This window comes from Coregonus clupeaformis, chromosome 6 (genome assembly GCF_020615455.1).
Source record: "Coregonus clupeaformis isolate EN_2021a chromosome 6, ASM2061545v1, whole genome shotgun sequence".
Taxonomy (NCBI): domain Eukaryota; kingdom Metazoa; phylum Chordata; class Actinopteri; order Salmoniformes; family Salmonidae; genus Coregonus; species Coregonus clupeaformis.
In genome coordinates, this window is record NC_059197.1 from 41,360,660 (window position 1) to 41,376,559 (window position 15,900).

At 42.4% G+C, this 15,900-nt stretch overlaps 1 protein-coding gene across 4 annotated transcripts in view; it reads left to right on the forward strand.

The window, feature by feature from the left end:
* The window catches only part of LOC121567964 (protein moonraker), a 47,214-nt gene that overhangs the window by 13,516 nt on the left and 17,798 nt on the right, over nt 1-15,900 (forward strand). Inside the window, exon 15 of one of the 4 annotated variants that reach the window (XM_041878387.1) lies at nt 5,745-5,845. The exons of the other annotated variants lie outside the window; for them this stretch is intronic. Within the exon in view, the coding sequence (XP_041734321.1) occupies nt 5,745-5,763 (19 nt within the window). The 3' untranslated portion in view covers nt 5,764-5,845. Of the gene's footprint in view, nt 1-5,744; nt 5,846-15,900 lie in introns of those variants that run through there. 4 annotated transcript variants of the gene reach the window in all.

Below are 15,900 nucleotides of genomic sequence, written 5' to 3' on the forward strand. Positions count from 1 at the left end.
TCATGAAAATGATCTCCCTTGTACTTCCCTTGCTTTGCCCCCAATAGCTGTATGAAGGAGATAATTTTAATGTGGAACTGTCTGACCGAATATGAAGCCAGGTATTTGTTTGAATCGACGAGTGCGCTCGTGTGAAAGCCCAACACAATGATTGTGTGTTGTGTCTCTGAGAATGCCAGGCAAGTTTTCAGCGCATTCTGTCTCATTTGTAAAGCAATAGGCATTGATTCTAAATGGCACATCGATATTGTCTCATCCCCAACAGACGGACAGTGACAGAGCATATTCAGGAGTTCTTCCCTCCACGCTTTCTATTATCCTTGAGTACGTGGAGAAAATGTGTCAACCAAACACTCAGGACTGAACATTATTGATCTTTATGTGCCAACACACAGGGAGTATTTTCCCCTTCCTTCCTTTCCAGTATGATTCCCTTTAGGCCTGTGTTCTGAGTGCTAGCTTCAAAGGGTTGACAGAGATATAGGTGCCACTAGAGAGTGATTCCATACAAAACCAGGAAAAAAACAAACATGACTTTGGAGATTTTCACTAAATGTAATCCATAGAATGGAGGAAAGATTGTTGACAGATTTTTATTTTATTTTTTATTTAACCTTTATTTAACTAGGCAAGTCAGTTAAGAACAAATTCTTATTTACAATTCATGAAAGTTGGCATATTTATGACATTTTGGCCTTACCCAGGCCTCCTTTAAGACTCCATAATGCAGTGGTCACCAACCTTTTCCTCGCAGTCAAAAAGCAAGCCAAGATCTACCACTCAGATTTCTTTTAAAACATTACACATTTTTTTTTAACATTAAGCTAATGAAAACTGTTCTGTAGGAATGAGGTTTGTGTAGTAGGCCTTATACATTATCAAAGCGTATAGTATGCCTGGCCTGTCAATAATGTTCTTCTCAGTCCATATTATATTTCAAAACTCAAGCTTTGATAACAAAATAGATCAGTTGGTGTAGCACTTGCGAGGCACAGCTGAGTATAAATTGAAATAATTTGCAAATAATTTGCTTTTTTATTTTACTGGATTGATGGTACCTGCATCTGATGGTCATGGTGCTTTCAAGACAACTGGGAACTCGGGGGAACAAGGTAAAATCCTGATGTCAGTGATCTTTAGGTCGGAAAGTCGGAGCTCTAGAAAGATGCCTGAGTTTCCGACTTGGAATTCAGAGTCGGATGACCGTTCAAAAATATTTGAACGGTCGCAACTCGTTTTCAGTTGTCTTGAACGTACTGAAGTCGGAAGTCTGAGATTTCCGAGTTCCCAGTTGTTTTGAACACAGCATTCGTCTCAGCTGAGGGAGGGAGAGAGCAGCAGAGGGTCCGCCTCTCACGGTCCCTGCTTTCTTCTTCCTTTCCTCCGGAGAGACTGACCAGAGAGAGGGGACACCGTCTTCCACCTGATGGCCAAACTCGTCACACCACATCTGCCTCATGCATAAATTCATGTTGTTCCTATGACCATAGAAAATGAAATATTCCTTGATATTAAAATAGACGAGCTGCTAATAATAATAAAAACGCAGGGATATCGATACTCTTGGCTACTCATTCATTGCAACTGAAGCGAGTGGAAGTAGGGACAAGAGCATTGTATGTTTTGTAATAGTGCAGAATAAAAACGGACACATGAACTCACTGAAAAAACAGCAGCTCTTTGCTGTATTCTTTGATCTCCCGGTAGGCGGATTTAGTATTTTCAGACAAATTAAATGTTTCAAAATAGGAACACTTTGCCTACCCAGTACGCAGGGCTTCTGAATCATGTGCACCTACCGCCAACAGCAGAATAATAAAAAAGCCTTTAACGTTGGCTGTTCTACAGAAATGTTTGGTGATCGACTAGGAATGCCTTGAAGATCGACATGTTGGTGACCACTGCCACAATGTTTCATCTGTAGGTGCTACAAAGCAAACAATTGTTTAAATTAATATATGAATGTTGGAAAATATGATCATGAATATTGGAGAAAAAAAAAATTTGATTGTTGCTTATTTTTCTTCTGGTGATTTGCAGGATGTGCAATGATACAAGTAAAAGGAGGGCTGTGATTGGTTACAATGCCTATTGTGCCAATTTTGCTGTATAAAATGGGTCATAACTTTAAAACAAGCAGAGATCCCACTCTGGAACTTTGAGATGCCCGTAGAGTATATCATGTTCAACAATATATTGAAAGATAATCCAAATCAAAAGAGGTTTTTTCAATATTCATGTTTGTTTGTCAATATTCATACATTATTGTAAACATGATTTACACTACAGAGCAAAATACTACAGAGCAAGCGGTAAAGCTTCAAATGACATCAATTGGAGTCTTAAAGGAGGCCTGGGTAAGGCCAAAATGTAATAAATATGCCAACTTTGATTAATTATTTCTCAATTGAATCAGCTGTGTAGTAATAGGGCAAATCCCCAGGACCGAGTTTGGGGAGAAAAAAAAAATCATGGTCTTTTTTTGTCCTGGTTTTGTATATGAAATGACTCTAGAGGGATTTCATGTAGTGTGTCTGGCTCACAGATTCTTCTCTTGGTGAGATAGTGTTTGTCTTGGAACATCTTCACATATCGAAGAGACATCATTATATTTCTACATGTTTATCCTTGTGTGCAGACATCTTGCTGAAGGCAGAAATTGTTGCTGAGTGCACATCTCTAGTACTGCACTGCCAGTGCTAAAATGTATATTTCTCTGGAGGGTCCTCTGTCAGCACTCGTAGTCCTGTTGTCGTTTTTCGTCAAGATCACATCCGTTCTTGATATATCAGAAGTGTTATTCAGAGCGGAGGGGATTATTATTCCGTAAGTGAATCCCTTCTGATAACAACAGCACACTATTGCCTGTTGGATGGCTCATATGGGAATGACATTTCTCAGATTGCTTTCTGTCTGTGCAACCAGCCCTCCCTCTTCAGATCAGAAGAGATGAGCAGGAGCACAGGCTAAATCTATTACCACAGAATAGCTCCTAGCTTCAAAATGAAGACGATTCCCATATGTCTAGTGTTGTATTGTTCTCATTTTATTTTTCTTATTACATTCCCAACTCCGGGAAGTAGCGCCACTGGAATTGTAGAGATTGAAATATAGTCTATTAACCATATGATAATGCCCACTTTGATGCCAGGTGATAGGCAATCAGTAGAAATGATTTAGTGAAAGGAAGTAATGGACCAGATGTTGGTACGTAACTGGTTGATGTAATGCCTCATCAAAGTTATGGTTAAGTTATGGTTCTTTTTCTCTGGCTGTCCTTATGCTTCTCCACGTCATTCATTCAAGGTCTCCCTTGTAAAAGAGGTCTTCTGAGCTCAATGGGACTTCCTTGATTTAAAAAAAGGTTAAATAAAATAAAATAGATCCCTTTGGGAGCACATCAGACAGAGGTGGAGTGGCGCTCTGGGCCTTAGTACAATACAGTGGAGAGAGCTCTAGGCAAGTTATGGACACAGCTAAATTGCTCAATTAAACCATGCTTAATTACTACTCATGCATACTTGTTGTGATGAAGTACAAACTTTGTCAGGTTTCTGCATAATTGATTGTTAGTGGAAAAGAGGTAAGCTGAGGATAAATCTAAAGAGAGAGAGACAGTTATTTGTATCATTATGTTAATGAAATTCTGTTCTCACACTTTTTATAGGGCAGTCTACCACAGGACGATTTACACTGTGTTTAAATCGCTGGGAAGAAAACCCATTTAGTATGTCAGACAGTCACTAGAGGGGGCTTGTGATTCTATAAGAATGTATAGTGGTAGCTAATCTGTGTGTGTGGACAGTTGTTGTAGAGGAGAATGTATGAATCCGGTGATTAGTGCTGTGTGTTTGGGAAGCGGTGAATGGGCACAGCTGTCGATTAGTGTGGGGTGCTCAGTGTGTGTGTGTGTGTGTGTGTGTGTGTGTGTGTGTGTGTGTGTGTGCCTGTGCGTGTGATTACAACCAATACAGAGGTGGAGGGAGTCAGCAGGCCCCTCCACTGCAGACAACACAAACACACACACACACCAGGGATTGGAAGCATAGCCATAGCTCATAGCTTATGAAAGCAGTGCACACATCATTCAGTATGCCTATCACTCATAGGTTCTATTGTTTGCTCATCGAGGAGCTCAAAGGCTGTTAGTGGGTATTTTCTCCTGGCTGTTGAGAATAGAACACAATGTTGTTATAGAACACAATCTTCAAAGCATAACTCATCTGATTTTGTTATTAAATTCATAGGAACTCTTTGCTCCCCCATTCCTTTTTATTTTTAGGTGTTTTGTTATTTGTCATTGTTAAATAAAGTGTCACTTTGATTTGTGGTAGGTACAAAGCCTGTGTCGTGCTGCATTGAGAACCCCTAAGACAAAAAGCCTACACTCCCCAATATTCAGCCTTTGTGTGCCAGATGTTGAATTCATATCTTTCCACCATTTCCAATCACCATGTGTATGTATGTGTTATAACATCGTCTTGTAGGTTTGAACAGCACTTGGAAACAGCTGTTGGAAAGTAATCTTACCGACAAATGTATACTTCTGTTGAGGTATCATTTGCCCAAAGCTCTCTGTAGAAAATGTGGTTATAATTGATGATGAGGAAAAAATATAATTAGCTATGACTAATTTACAAATATGTAGTCCCCTTTCACTCCAATGAACCACTTAGCTATTGAGTCTAGGCTAATAGTTAATCCTACAGATGGAATTAGCTGCTATAGGCTAGAGCTTTAATGGAGATACTTCAGTCACCCTGAGAAACACTCAGTACTCAGTCCAAATGCATTGCTTGGAATAATATTTCAACAGACATTAGACTAGAGTATCTATACTTCATAAGAGGCTGTAGATCATTGTCTCTCTCTGTTGAATTGGGGTGAGTGATTATAATAGGGATGATGGGTGATTATGATGGGTGATTATAATGGAGATGATGGGTGATTTATAATGGAGATTATGGGTGATTATAATGGAGATGATGGGTGATTATGATGTAGATGATGGGTGATTATAATGGAGATGATGGGTGATTATGATGGAGATGATGGGTGATTATGATGGAGATGATGGGTGATTATGATGGAGATGATGGGTGATTATGTTGGAGATGATGGGTGATTGTGATGGAGATGATGGGTGATTATGATGGAGATGATGGGTGATTATGATGGAGATGATGGGTGGGTAGAGCGTCTACTCCTCAGCATGCGTGTGGTGAGAGCAGTGGAGTGGGTGGGGGCAGGCGGGCGGGTCATGCATCTTTGGAGCGGAGGATATGAGGTCTCCATGGTGAGAAGACCTAGTGGAGGGAGGCTGAGAGCTGCCCTACGTGTCCCTCTCTGCCTGATGCTGACTGACCACATCTCCACCACCACCAAGACAAACAAATCAATGGTCAGATTAAAGACTGGTCAATCTGCTGCTTCTCCATACTATCTAAAGACTGATGTTTTTCTGTTCTCTCCAGTCTTTTGTCCAGGGCTCTCCGACCCTGTTTCTGGAGAGCTACCCTCCTGTAGGTTTTCGCTCCAACCCCAGTTGTAACTAACCTGATTCAGCTTATCAACCAGCTAATTATTAGAATCGGGTGTGCTAGATTAAGGTTGGAGTGAAAACCTACAGGATGGTAGCTATCCAGAAACTTTTGTCCCTGGTGTGTGCCTCGTTCTCTCAAACTATCACTCTTATTGTACTGTTCTCTCAGAACAATCTCTTCTATGCCATAACCTTGTTACAGGAGACAGGTATCCCAGTAGATTTGGTGCGGTGATGGCTGTTACCTGCCCATCTAATCATGAACCTCTAGCTCCCAAGAAACTCCACCGCTGCCCCTGTCTCTGCGATTGGCCCTGATATGTAGAACCATCTGTTATTGTTGTAGGCAGAAAGATAATAAAAGTTGCTACCACATTGCAATGATTCACCTCCTTTTCTCTGCACTGTTTTCTCCACCCACCTGTTTTCTTATTGCATTGATCTCTCCCCCTGCTCTCAGAATCTAAGCACCATTTCTCTAGCGGTATAGCTGTAGCCAGCCTCTTCCCCTGAATCACCCCCCCACTATCTCTGAAACAGATTTGGGTCTCACTCTCTCTCTCTCTTGCACACTCTCGCTGTCTCAGAATCAAACCCTGCTCCGTCTGCTTCCTGTTTGATATATCACATATGGAGCTGGTGCTTTGCAGCTTTCTCTGTTTCCTTGGCGATAGACTTCTGGAGGTGTTGGAGAAGAATGAGAACTTAAGTAATTTGAAGTCCATTTCACGCACCTCGCTGTGGGAATTTATGGCTCAGGCTGCTCATCAGTTTTAGTTGTTTGTGTTTTTTCCCACTAGGCCTTTCTGTAGTAGGTGGATGTGAGAGGGCTGGGTTTGTCAGGCTATGATCAGACTGCAGCTACCCTCTCCTCTCCCTGTGTCAGCAACTGCTGCCCACAATCACAACAGTGAACAGACCGCAAAATATTCACCACTGACTTTTAACACGTGTCAGTGAGTGTGTCCTCATTGTCTCCTAACTTTCTAAGCATGCTTGTAGTGCAGTTTGTTAATGTATCCAGTAAAATATACATTCACATCACCTTACCATGCTCACACCCCACCAAGATGAAAATCACTCAACAATAAATATGCAGAATTCATCTTCTCTTTCGTGAAAATGTACTGCCACTTGAATTTGTGAAAGGTGTTGCCTGGCTGTGCTGGCAGGCTGGTGCCCTTATGCCCACACTCTTAAAGATGCACATAATGCTTGGGTGCCTTCACGCTGCTTTTAATCTAAATGATTGTGTTATCGCCACAATGGCCTTTAAATGACCCATCACAGCATAAATGGGCCCTGTGTGTAGTCCAGGGATGGAGGGGATTGGTAGGGCTTGCAGTGAATTACCCACCCTGGCACTTCTCCCTGTGTGTCTGTCTGCCCACAGCCTGGCCCCATGTTGTGCAGACCCCAGGAACAGCAGGAGCAAACAGGGGCTGGACCTGGGTTGGTGTGTGGGGAGAACATTAGAGAGGCACTTTGCTTGTGGAACTGCTGCGTCTCTCTAAATATAGTAACAGCCAGAGTGCTGTTGCCAGAGCTGGACTGATTTGCTCACAGAGAAAATATTACAACCCTGGCCTTGACATTGCCCAGCTGAGCCCCCCAGCTGACACCTAGCACTTGGGGCAGGGGACTGTGGGTGTGAGTAGGGCTGTTGCGGTGACTGTATTACCGCCACACCGGCGGTCACGAGTCATGAAGGCAGTCAAATTCCATATGACCGTTTAGTCACGGTAATTAGGCTTCTCCAAGCTCTGATGCTGCTGCTGGTCATTAGTAGCCTACCAAATTTGCTAACTGCCTGGTACTCAGCACTCTATTGTCCCTCTAATCACTTTGACATCAATGCAAATGTATTCGAAAATATCATCAAACACTTCATGAGAGCCCATGAGCTCATGTTGTGCAACATTTCTATATGCTATGCAATTGCGTGAGAAAACAGAGTTTTGATGGCCTCTATTAAAAAGAGGAGGACCCCATCAGCTTTCTATAGGCTAGGTCTACTATATTTATTTCTCAACTTTCCTAATATTAAGCACATTGCTTCGTTTTACAACAGGAGTATAGTCTACCTGGCTGGCATGAAAATGAACCACAGGAAAATAGTCCTCCATTCGCTATTTAAGTGCATAGATTACATGTATTTCCCCCCCCTGCCCCTGTTCTGAGACAGGTGCATGAAAATGGTCCATTCTAAATCAAATCTAATTTCACACATATATTATTAGTATATGTAAAGACAAGATTAAATTAAGAAGTCTGATGGGTGACAATGTTATCCTATCAATTGTGAATGATAGACTATACAGTGCATTCGGAAAGTATTCAGACCCCTTGATCTTTAAAAAAAAAAATATATATTACAGCCTTATTCTAAAATTGATTAAATTGTTATTAATCACGCTTCACCATCTGGCAGGCCGAGGGATGAATCTGGGTTTGGCGGATGCCAGGAGAACGCTACCTTCCCGAATGCATATTGCCAACTGTAAAGTTTGGTGGAGGAGTAATAATGGTCTGGGACTGTTGTTCATGGTTCGGGCTAGGCCCCTCAGTTCCAGTGAAGGGAAATCTTAACGGTACAGCGTACAATTACATTCTAGACGATTCTGTGCTTCCAACTTTGTGGCAACAGTTTGGGGAGGCCCTTTCCTATTTCAGCATGACAATGACCACGTGCACAAAGTTTAGAGGAGTTGGGTTAAATGCGGCAGACACATTTCAGTGAAATGCATTCAGTTGTACAACTGACTAGGTATCCCCCTTTCCCAAATCGAGATCCATACAGAAATGGTTTGTCGAGATCGGTGTGGAAGAACTTGACTGGCCTGCACAGAGCCCTGACCTCAACCCTGTTGAATACCTTTGGGATGAATTGGAACGCCGACTGCGAGCCAGGCCTAATCGCCCAACATTAGTGCCCGACCTCATAAATGCTACTGTGGCAGAATGGAAACAAGTCCCCGAAGCAATGTTCCAACATCTAGTGGAAAGCCTTTCCAGAAAAGTGGAGGCTGTTATAGCAGCAAAGGGGGGACCAAATCCATATTAATGCCCATGATTTTGGAATAAGATGTTCGACAAGTGGGTGTCCACATACTGTTGGCCATGTAGTGTATCTGTTTCTGTGCAGTTTGTTTGTGAATGAGTTGTATGGTAGCACTGGTTTGTTTCCTGCTCTCATGACTCATTTGGTTTCTGTCATGTGAATTTCTATCTCTAATTCAACCTAAGCTTGAATCATTACCAGAGGTTGTAAAGCTCTGGTTTTAATCATCAATGATTCAAGGTCCACAATCCACAAGTAATTATCGGTATATTTATTCATGGAGAGCTCTGGTCAAAAACACAAACATACTGTTTTTATACCCCTTGACAAACAAAGGCACTATGCTCCTCCCACCTTTAGGTGGCTTTCTTAAAACAGTTCCCGCCTTCTTCTTTACCCTTGAATGTTTAGTAATGTTAGTGGGTTGACACTACATGATAATTCGAATATCGTATACACATTTCTACTGTATTTGGGGTGAAATCTTTTAGTCATTATTTTTAATAAACAAATTAATCTATCAATCCACCCTTTTGACTAAATGGTTTCATCTTCAGGATAAATGTATTTACAAACATGTTTAATCTCAGAGATCAGTTCTATTTATCTACATCCAATCATAGGTCTTCTTTTTAGGATTTTCCCTATGACCTTCATACATCAGAACCAATAAACGTTTCATCCAATTGCGGTCTTTCAGGGTCAAAGTCGTCGTTATCCCCCAAGCCTGGAGGATCGTATTTCCCACTCTCCTGGTCAGAGTCCGGAGTCGGTCCATCTCTTATCATTTGGTGAGATACTGCATTCACCAACGCCTTGCTCACCAATCCTCGGACACAGGGAACAAGACAACAACCACATAATACAAGAATTCCCATACAAACACTGACTGCCCCTAAGATGGTTGCTGCTATGGTTTTCCATTTACCAAACATGGTATCAAACCATCCTGTCCAAGATGTACTAATTCCTGAGTTTTCAGCCCATTCTTTACTTAGCGCAGTTAATCCTGCAAGAGCTCTGGTCACCGTCCCTCCGGTGCGGTGTTGTTAGGGATAAATGTGCAACAATGGCCCCCACCATTTTACAGACTCCACCCCTTTCTGCCAGCAACATATCCAGAGCTAACCGATTTTCCCAGGTCATAAGTGAGGTGGCCGATAATTGCTCGGAGATCCCCTTTACTGCATCTCTAGTCTGGTTAATAAATCGTTGTTGGTTGTAATAGATATAATTAATCCAATCCACATTTTTGTTTATTGTCACCCACCAGAAAAATGTTGTGGTAAACCCCTCCCATATCTGATTCATAGCTTTGTATTCATCTGGAACACCCCTGGGGATGCCTATACCATCTATCCAAATGGGGCTATTTCCTTCCTGACCTATATTCCTTTTCCTTCTGATTATTCTTCCTGTCACTGGTCTTTGATGACTAATTCTTACAGGCTGGACCAACAATACTGGTGCACAAGTACCCACCCATCCCTCTGGTAATGTCTGCCAAATGCTCCCTTTTTTAGTGCATGCCCACCACACATCAGTCAGAGGGATGGTTAGGTTCCTAATTTTTTTCCTTCCTTCCTTATCTAAATCAGTCACATTAATTATCTCCTTACAGCCATCAAAATCACCCAAGTTACGGGTGCCATTTCTATGTCTGTAACACTGGTATTCGCCAGGAGTTAAAGTGAATCTAGGTGGGCTGGCCGAGTATGTCAATTTTGCCAGCCCAATCCCTGTGCAATTGGGCTCTTTTGATTGGACCCCAGGTCTAATACACAGGGAAACATTGCCTTTGGCATTGGGGGCGGTCAACATTGTCGGTCGCCCAATGGAGCATGCATAACAATTGGTCTCCCCCAAGGCCCTAGCGGTGTATTTCATCCACTTTAACCAGAGATTCTCATCAGGGACCCCCTCCACTTCCCCATTGTTCCATTCTTGGAGGAGAAAATCTTTCATAGTGGGACGGGTTAGTCAAATTGACTCCGTCATCCCTTGACTGATTTACTCGGTCTATTGCCATTAATGGATTAATGACAGTACCTGCTCCCTCTATATCTTTTGACTCCATTAAATATAATCTTAGACAAGTATCCCGTCCGTATACGTCCGCGCAAGCCCAGTAAGTTCTTTTCATGTCCTCTTTAGTGACCTTTACTATCGTTACTACCATCTCCGTGGGGATGTCGTTATACCTTCTTATCCTCCATCTGGACGTCCAGCCCCCCGTCTCATATCTCCTTCCCCCAGTATGTCTAAATACCTGAGCCCAGGAACAATCCGCTGAGGGGGCTGAACATAAATACAACGGGATCTTATAATCCCATGTTGCTTGCTTATCCGCTCTGATAAGATCCCTAATCATAATTTTGAATCTTACTCCCCACCCTTCTCTGACTCCTATTTTGTAGATCACTCGCCCTTGATGGTCAGTATGTCGGGTCGCTTTCCCTTTATTTCTTAATAATGGTAAGGCCATAGCGTAATTGGTGCGAGGTGGTGGTGGATTTTGACCTACCACGACTATTGCCGAGACTATGATGCAGCTCAGGGTCACCCATATTCCCAAAAACCGCCAACCCTCTCCTGTCTTGAGTCCTTCTGCTCGGTACCACCCCATACTCACACCCTAGGAACACACTACAGTGATGATAGGTCTGGGTAGGAGATCTTCGTTGACAGAGGTGACCCCCGGACCCTGTGGCCCAGTTCCGCTCGTCAACTCTGCGTGTGCTAAGCGGTGCTTGTATGTGGTCCTACCTTCTTGCAGTGGGTAACATGGACCCAGGTTCCTCTCTCTGCTATTCTAATGGCAAAGGCGGTGACCAATAGAACCTGGTAGGGGCCTTCCCAACGGGGCTGCTTCCAGTCTTTCTTCTTTAGGGATTGTATCCACACCCAGTCTCTGGGTTGGATAGAGTGGGTTACCCTCTCCTTTAGTTCTCCTGTGGGGCACAGAATCTTTGACATACGTGTTTGGTTAATGAACAGTCTTCTCATATGTCCCGCCAATGTCCCTTCTACTTCTGTATCTGCCTCCTCTAGTCTGCCTAACTCGGGCATTCTATATGGTCTCCCAAACACTTTTTCAAAGGGGGATAACCCATCTTTATCCGGTGTTACCCTAATCGTCATTAATACTATTGGTAGACATTGTACCCAATTTCTTCCTGTACTCATGTGCGTTTTTCTTAAACGTGATTTAATCGTCGAATTAGTGCGTTCAATCAAACCCGCTGATTCCGGATGATATGAACAATGTTTTTTCATATTAATATGTAACTTCTGTCCAATATTATCTATTACCTGGTTGGAGAAGTGAGACCCATTGTCGGAATAAATAGTTTCTGGCAATCCTAACCGAGGGATTATTTCCTGACATAAAGCTTTAGCTACTGTGAATGCATCAGCGGAGGAGGTTGGAAAGACTTCTACCCATTTGGTATACTTGTCTATCACAGTCAAACACAATTTTTTCCTTCACTTCTTGTAAGTTCTATAAAATCAATTTCCAACTGTTGGAATGGATATCTGGCCTGGGGAAATTCCCCTTTTGGTGCTCTCTGCTTTCCTTGATGATTACTTTGTGCACATATAACACACCTAGAAACATTTTTTTTAAAGTAATTTGTTATCCCGTACGCTACAAAGTGCTTTCTAATTATTTCCACCATCCCCCCGGTTGATACGTGACTTTGCCCATGTATCAAAATTGCTGCATATCTAAACAGAGATTTTGGTAATATAGGTAAATTACCTTGATGCCACATTTCCCCCTTCTTGGCTGCTCCCATTTTCTCCCATCTACTCACTTCCTTCATCGGTGCTCTTAACTGGCTGTCTATCAGTAATGCTTTATCAATGTCTACCTCCTCTTTTAGATGCAAGTATGTGGGTGATTGTGGTTTGACACCTGCCTTTTTCGCTTCCTCATCTGCCTTTCTGTTGCCGTTGCTTATGCTATCTACACCTTTAGTGTGAGCATCACATTTACAGATAGCTAACTTCTCTGGTAGGAGTACAGCATCTAAAAGATTCAAATTTAACTGGGCATGTGTAATGGTTTTGCCAGAAGTGGTTACCATTCCCCTGTTTCTCCATTGTGCAGCAAATACGTGTACTGTATTAAATGCATAGGCACTATCGGTGTAAATAGTAACCTTTTTCCCTTTACTCAAATGACATGCCCGAGTGAGAGCCACTATCTCTGCCTGTTGTGCAGAATAATTTCTAGGTAATGATTCAGCTTCCAAGACGTCAGTCTCTGTTACAACTGCATATCCTGTAGCATTCGTACCATCAGGGTTTTTTCTAGATGAACCATCAACAAACATAGTCACTTCCCCATCCACTAAGGCTAGGTCTTTTAAGTCAGGTCTTGGCAACACAAGTTTCTCAGTTTCAGTTATACAATCATGTGGGCTGCCATCTGTCGCAATAGGAACTAGAGTAGATGGGTTTAGAGTTGTACACCGTTCAATGGTCAAATTAGGCATATTTAACAGGATTATCATACAAGATAAATGTCTAGCAGGTGACATATAGGCCATTTTATGCTCCAACAACAGTATGGATACTGCATGCGGAACCTTTAGTGTTAAATCGTGGTATAAAACTATTGATGCCGAATCTTGCACTGCCTGAGCTGCAGCTACCACAGATTGTAAACATAGTGGCATTGCTTGTGCTACCTGGTCTAATTTAGATGAATAATATGCAATGGGTTTGTTCTTATCCCCATGTTTTTGAGTCAAAACCGATGTCATATATCCCTCCCTACAATCTACCGTCTGGGTAAAAGGCCTGTCATATATAGGAAAAGCTAAGGCTGTTTGGGAAGTGAGCAACTTTTTTATCTCTATAAATTGTTCCTCCGCCTCAGAGTTCCAAATGATTTTATCATGGGCTGCCATTGCCTTCCCATAGATAAGATCACTTAACTTCCCAGTATGCAGTGCATAATGTGGTACCCAAGCTCTACAGTAGTTTATCATCCCCAAAAAGCTCATCATTTGTTTGTTTTTTCAATGGTTTTAGCGCTTCAAGTATAGCAGTTTTCCTGGATGAGTTTAACATTCGCCCTTCCTGAGTTATAGCGTGTCCTAGGTAAATCACCTCGCTCTGCCAAAGTTGAAGTTTCTTTTTGCTCACTTTGTGTCCCTGTTCTGCCAGGAAGGTTAACAATTGGATTGTATCCCTCTTACATCCCTCCTGAGTGGGATTAGCCAATAGAATATCATCTACATAAACTAACATTTGGCTTCCCTCCTGAGGTTCAAACTTTCCCAAATTCCTAGTTATAGCCTGGGCAAAGATTGTAGGACTTTCCGAGTAGCCTTGAGGCATCCTAGCGTATGTCCATTTCCTTCCCTGAAAAGTAAAGCCAAACCACCCCTGACTATCCGGATGAACTGGGATACTAAAGAAAGCATTAGCTAAATCTATCACTGTAAAATAGGAGTTTTCTGGTTTCAATTGGTTCAGCAATGTATGTGGATCTGGTACACATGGAGCTCTGGGAATGATATTTCTATTAACCCCCTGCAAGTCCATTACCATCCTCCAGTCGGCGCTAGGTGCCGCCTTTTTAACAGGAAATACTGGAGAGTTGCATTGTGCCTCGTCTCCAGGAATTATCACCCCTCCCTTAAGTAAATGCTCAAATGTAGGTGTTATCCCTTTTATTGCTTCTGGTTTCATAGGGTATTGCTTTTGGTATGGTCTATGATCGGATCGAGGAATCACTTGTACTGGAGCTACCCCCTTAATTAGTCCCACATCGGCTGGTCCTTGTGACCATAATTTGAACGGAATTGCTGCCAACTCATCCTCCTGTTCCTGAGTTAAGAAAATCTATTCCTGACATCCATTAAAATTTGTCTCCAGGTGGACCCCGGGCTGGGTTTTTGCTCTCCAATTAAATTTTCTTCTATATCTCCCCATGGAGTGGCTATACTGATCCCCATTTGGTGTATTTTGCCAGTCAGTGATGTTTTTCCCCTGTTTTATCCATTTACCTAGTGATAACCATTCCTCTGAAGGTTATTTCACTAGGGAAACATGGGGGCTCCACCTTTCTCTGTACAGTCTCTGGCTTTGTGGTCCTAACTCCACCTCTACAGCTGCCCGTTTTTTATCATAGTGAACCCATTTTAACCCAATTGTTTTTTCTGTGGTTTTTAACAATTCTTCCTCATAATCTGGGTTAGGACCTGGGTGCTCATTACACCATAATGTACAGTGTAAGTCATCTACCGTCATCTTGGTTGATCCAATCACTAACTCATTACTTAGGTCCATTAGTGATTTCGGTATGTCTGTGAGTCCCCCTCTTAGCAGATCCTGGCTATACCAATAGCATGGTTTTCCCTCCCCGCTCAATACCATATTATCTCTTACGACATATGCCTTCATACCCCTTAGCGTTGGCTTGACAGCTACGTTCAACTGAGTCATGGCATCCCTTCCTAGCAAATTGACTGGACACAGGCTTGATACAAGTACAGGTATGCATACCTCTCCCCCTGAATCTTCATGTTTTAAAGTCACCGGGGCCGATAATCGCTCTATAAATTGATGGCCCGAGGCCGAGCGTACCATGATTTTTTCCCCATTCATTCTAATTCCTTTGGGTATGTCGGCTACACAGATCGCTGTGTGACATGCCCCTGTGTCACACAAGAATTTAATATTTTTCCCCAATATTGTTAAGGTGAGGTATGGTTTCTGTTCTTGCTGCAGAGCCAATTCAATCGTTTCCAATTCAAACACTTCACACCCCGTATCAATGGTATCCTCTGACCCCTCTCCTTCACTATCTGTCTTACTATCTTCCCCTTGCTCTAGTCATGCCTCATCTTCCTCTTCCTCCCTACCGGAACTGGGTGGTGGGTGTTTGTAGGCCCTTTCTCTTTCCCCCCCCCGATTATTTTGCTTGCCTCTTCTTTTATTGCTGCAGCCGCGATAGTTATGACCTGGCTCGTTACAGTATTTACACGGCCCCTCACACTCCCTTACAAAGTGTCCTTCTTTGTCACAGTTAAAGCACCTACTTCCTTTCCCATAGGGCAGGAAAGAGCGAAGCCTCGCTCCCCCCTCTTCTGGAGTTCTATTTCAAATCAAATCAAATCAAATCAAATTGTATTGGTCACATGCGCCAAATACAACAGGTGCAGACATTACAGTGAAATGCTTACTTACAGCCCTTAACCAACAGTGCATTTATTTTAAACAAAAAACTACAAAAAAGTAAAAATAAAACAACAACAAAAAAAAAAGTGTAGAAGTAAAA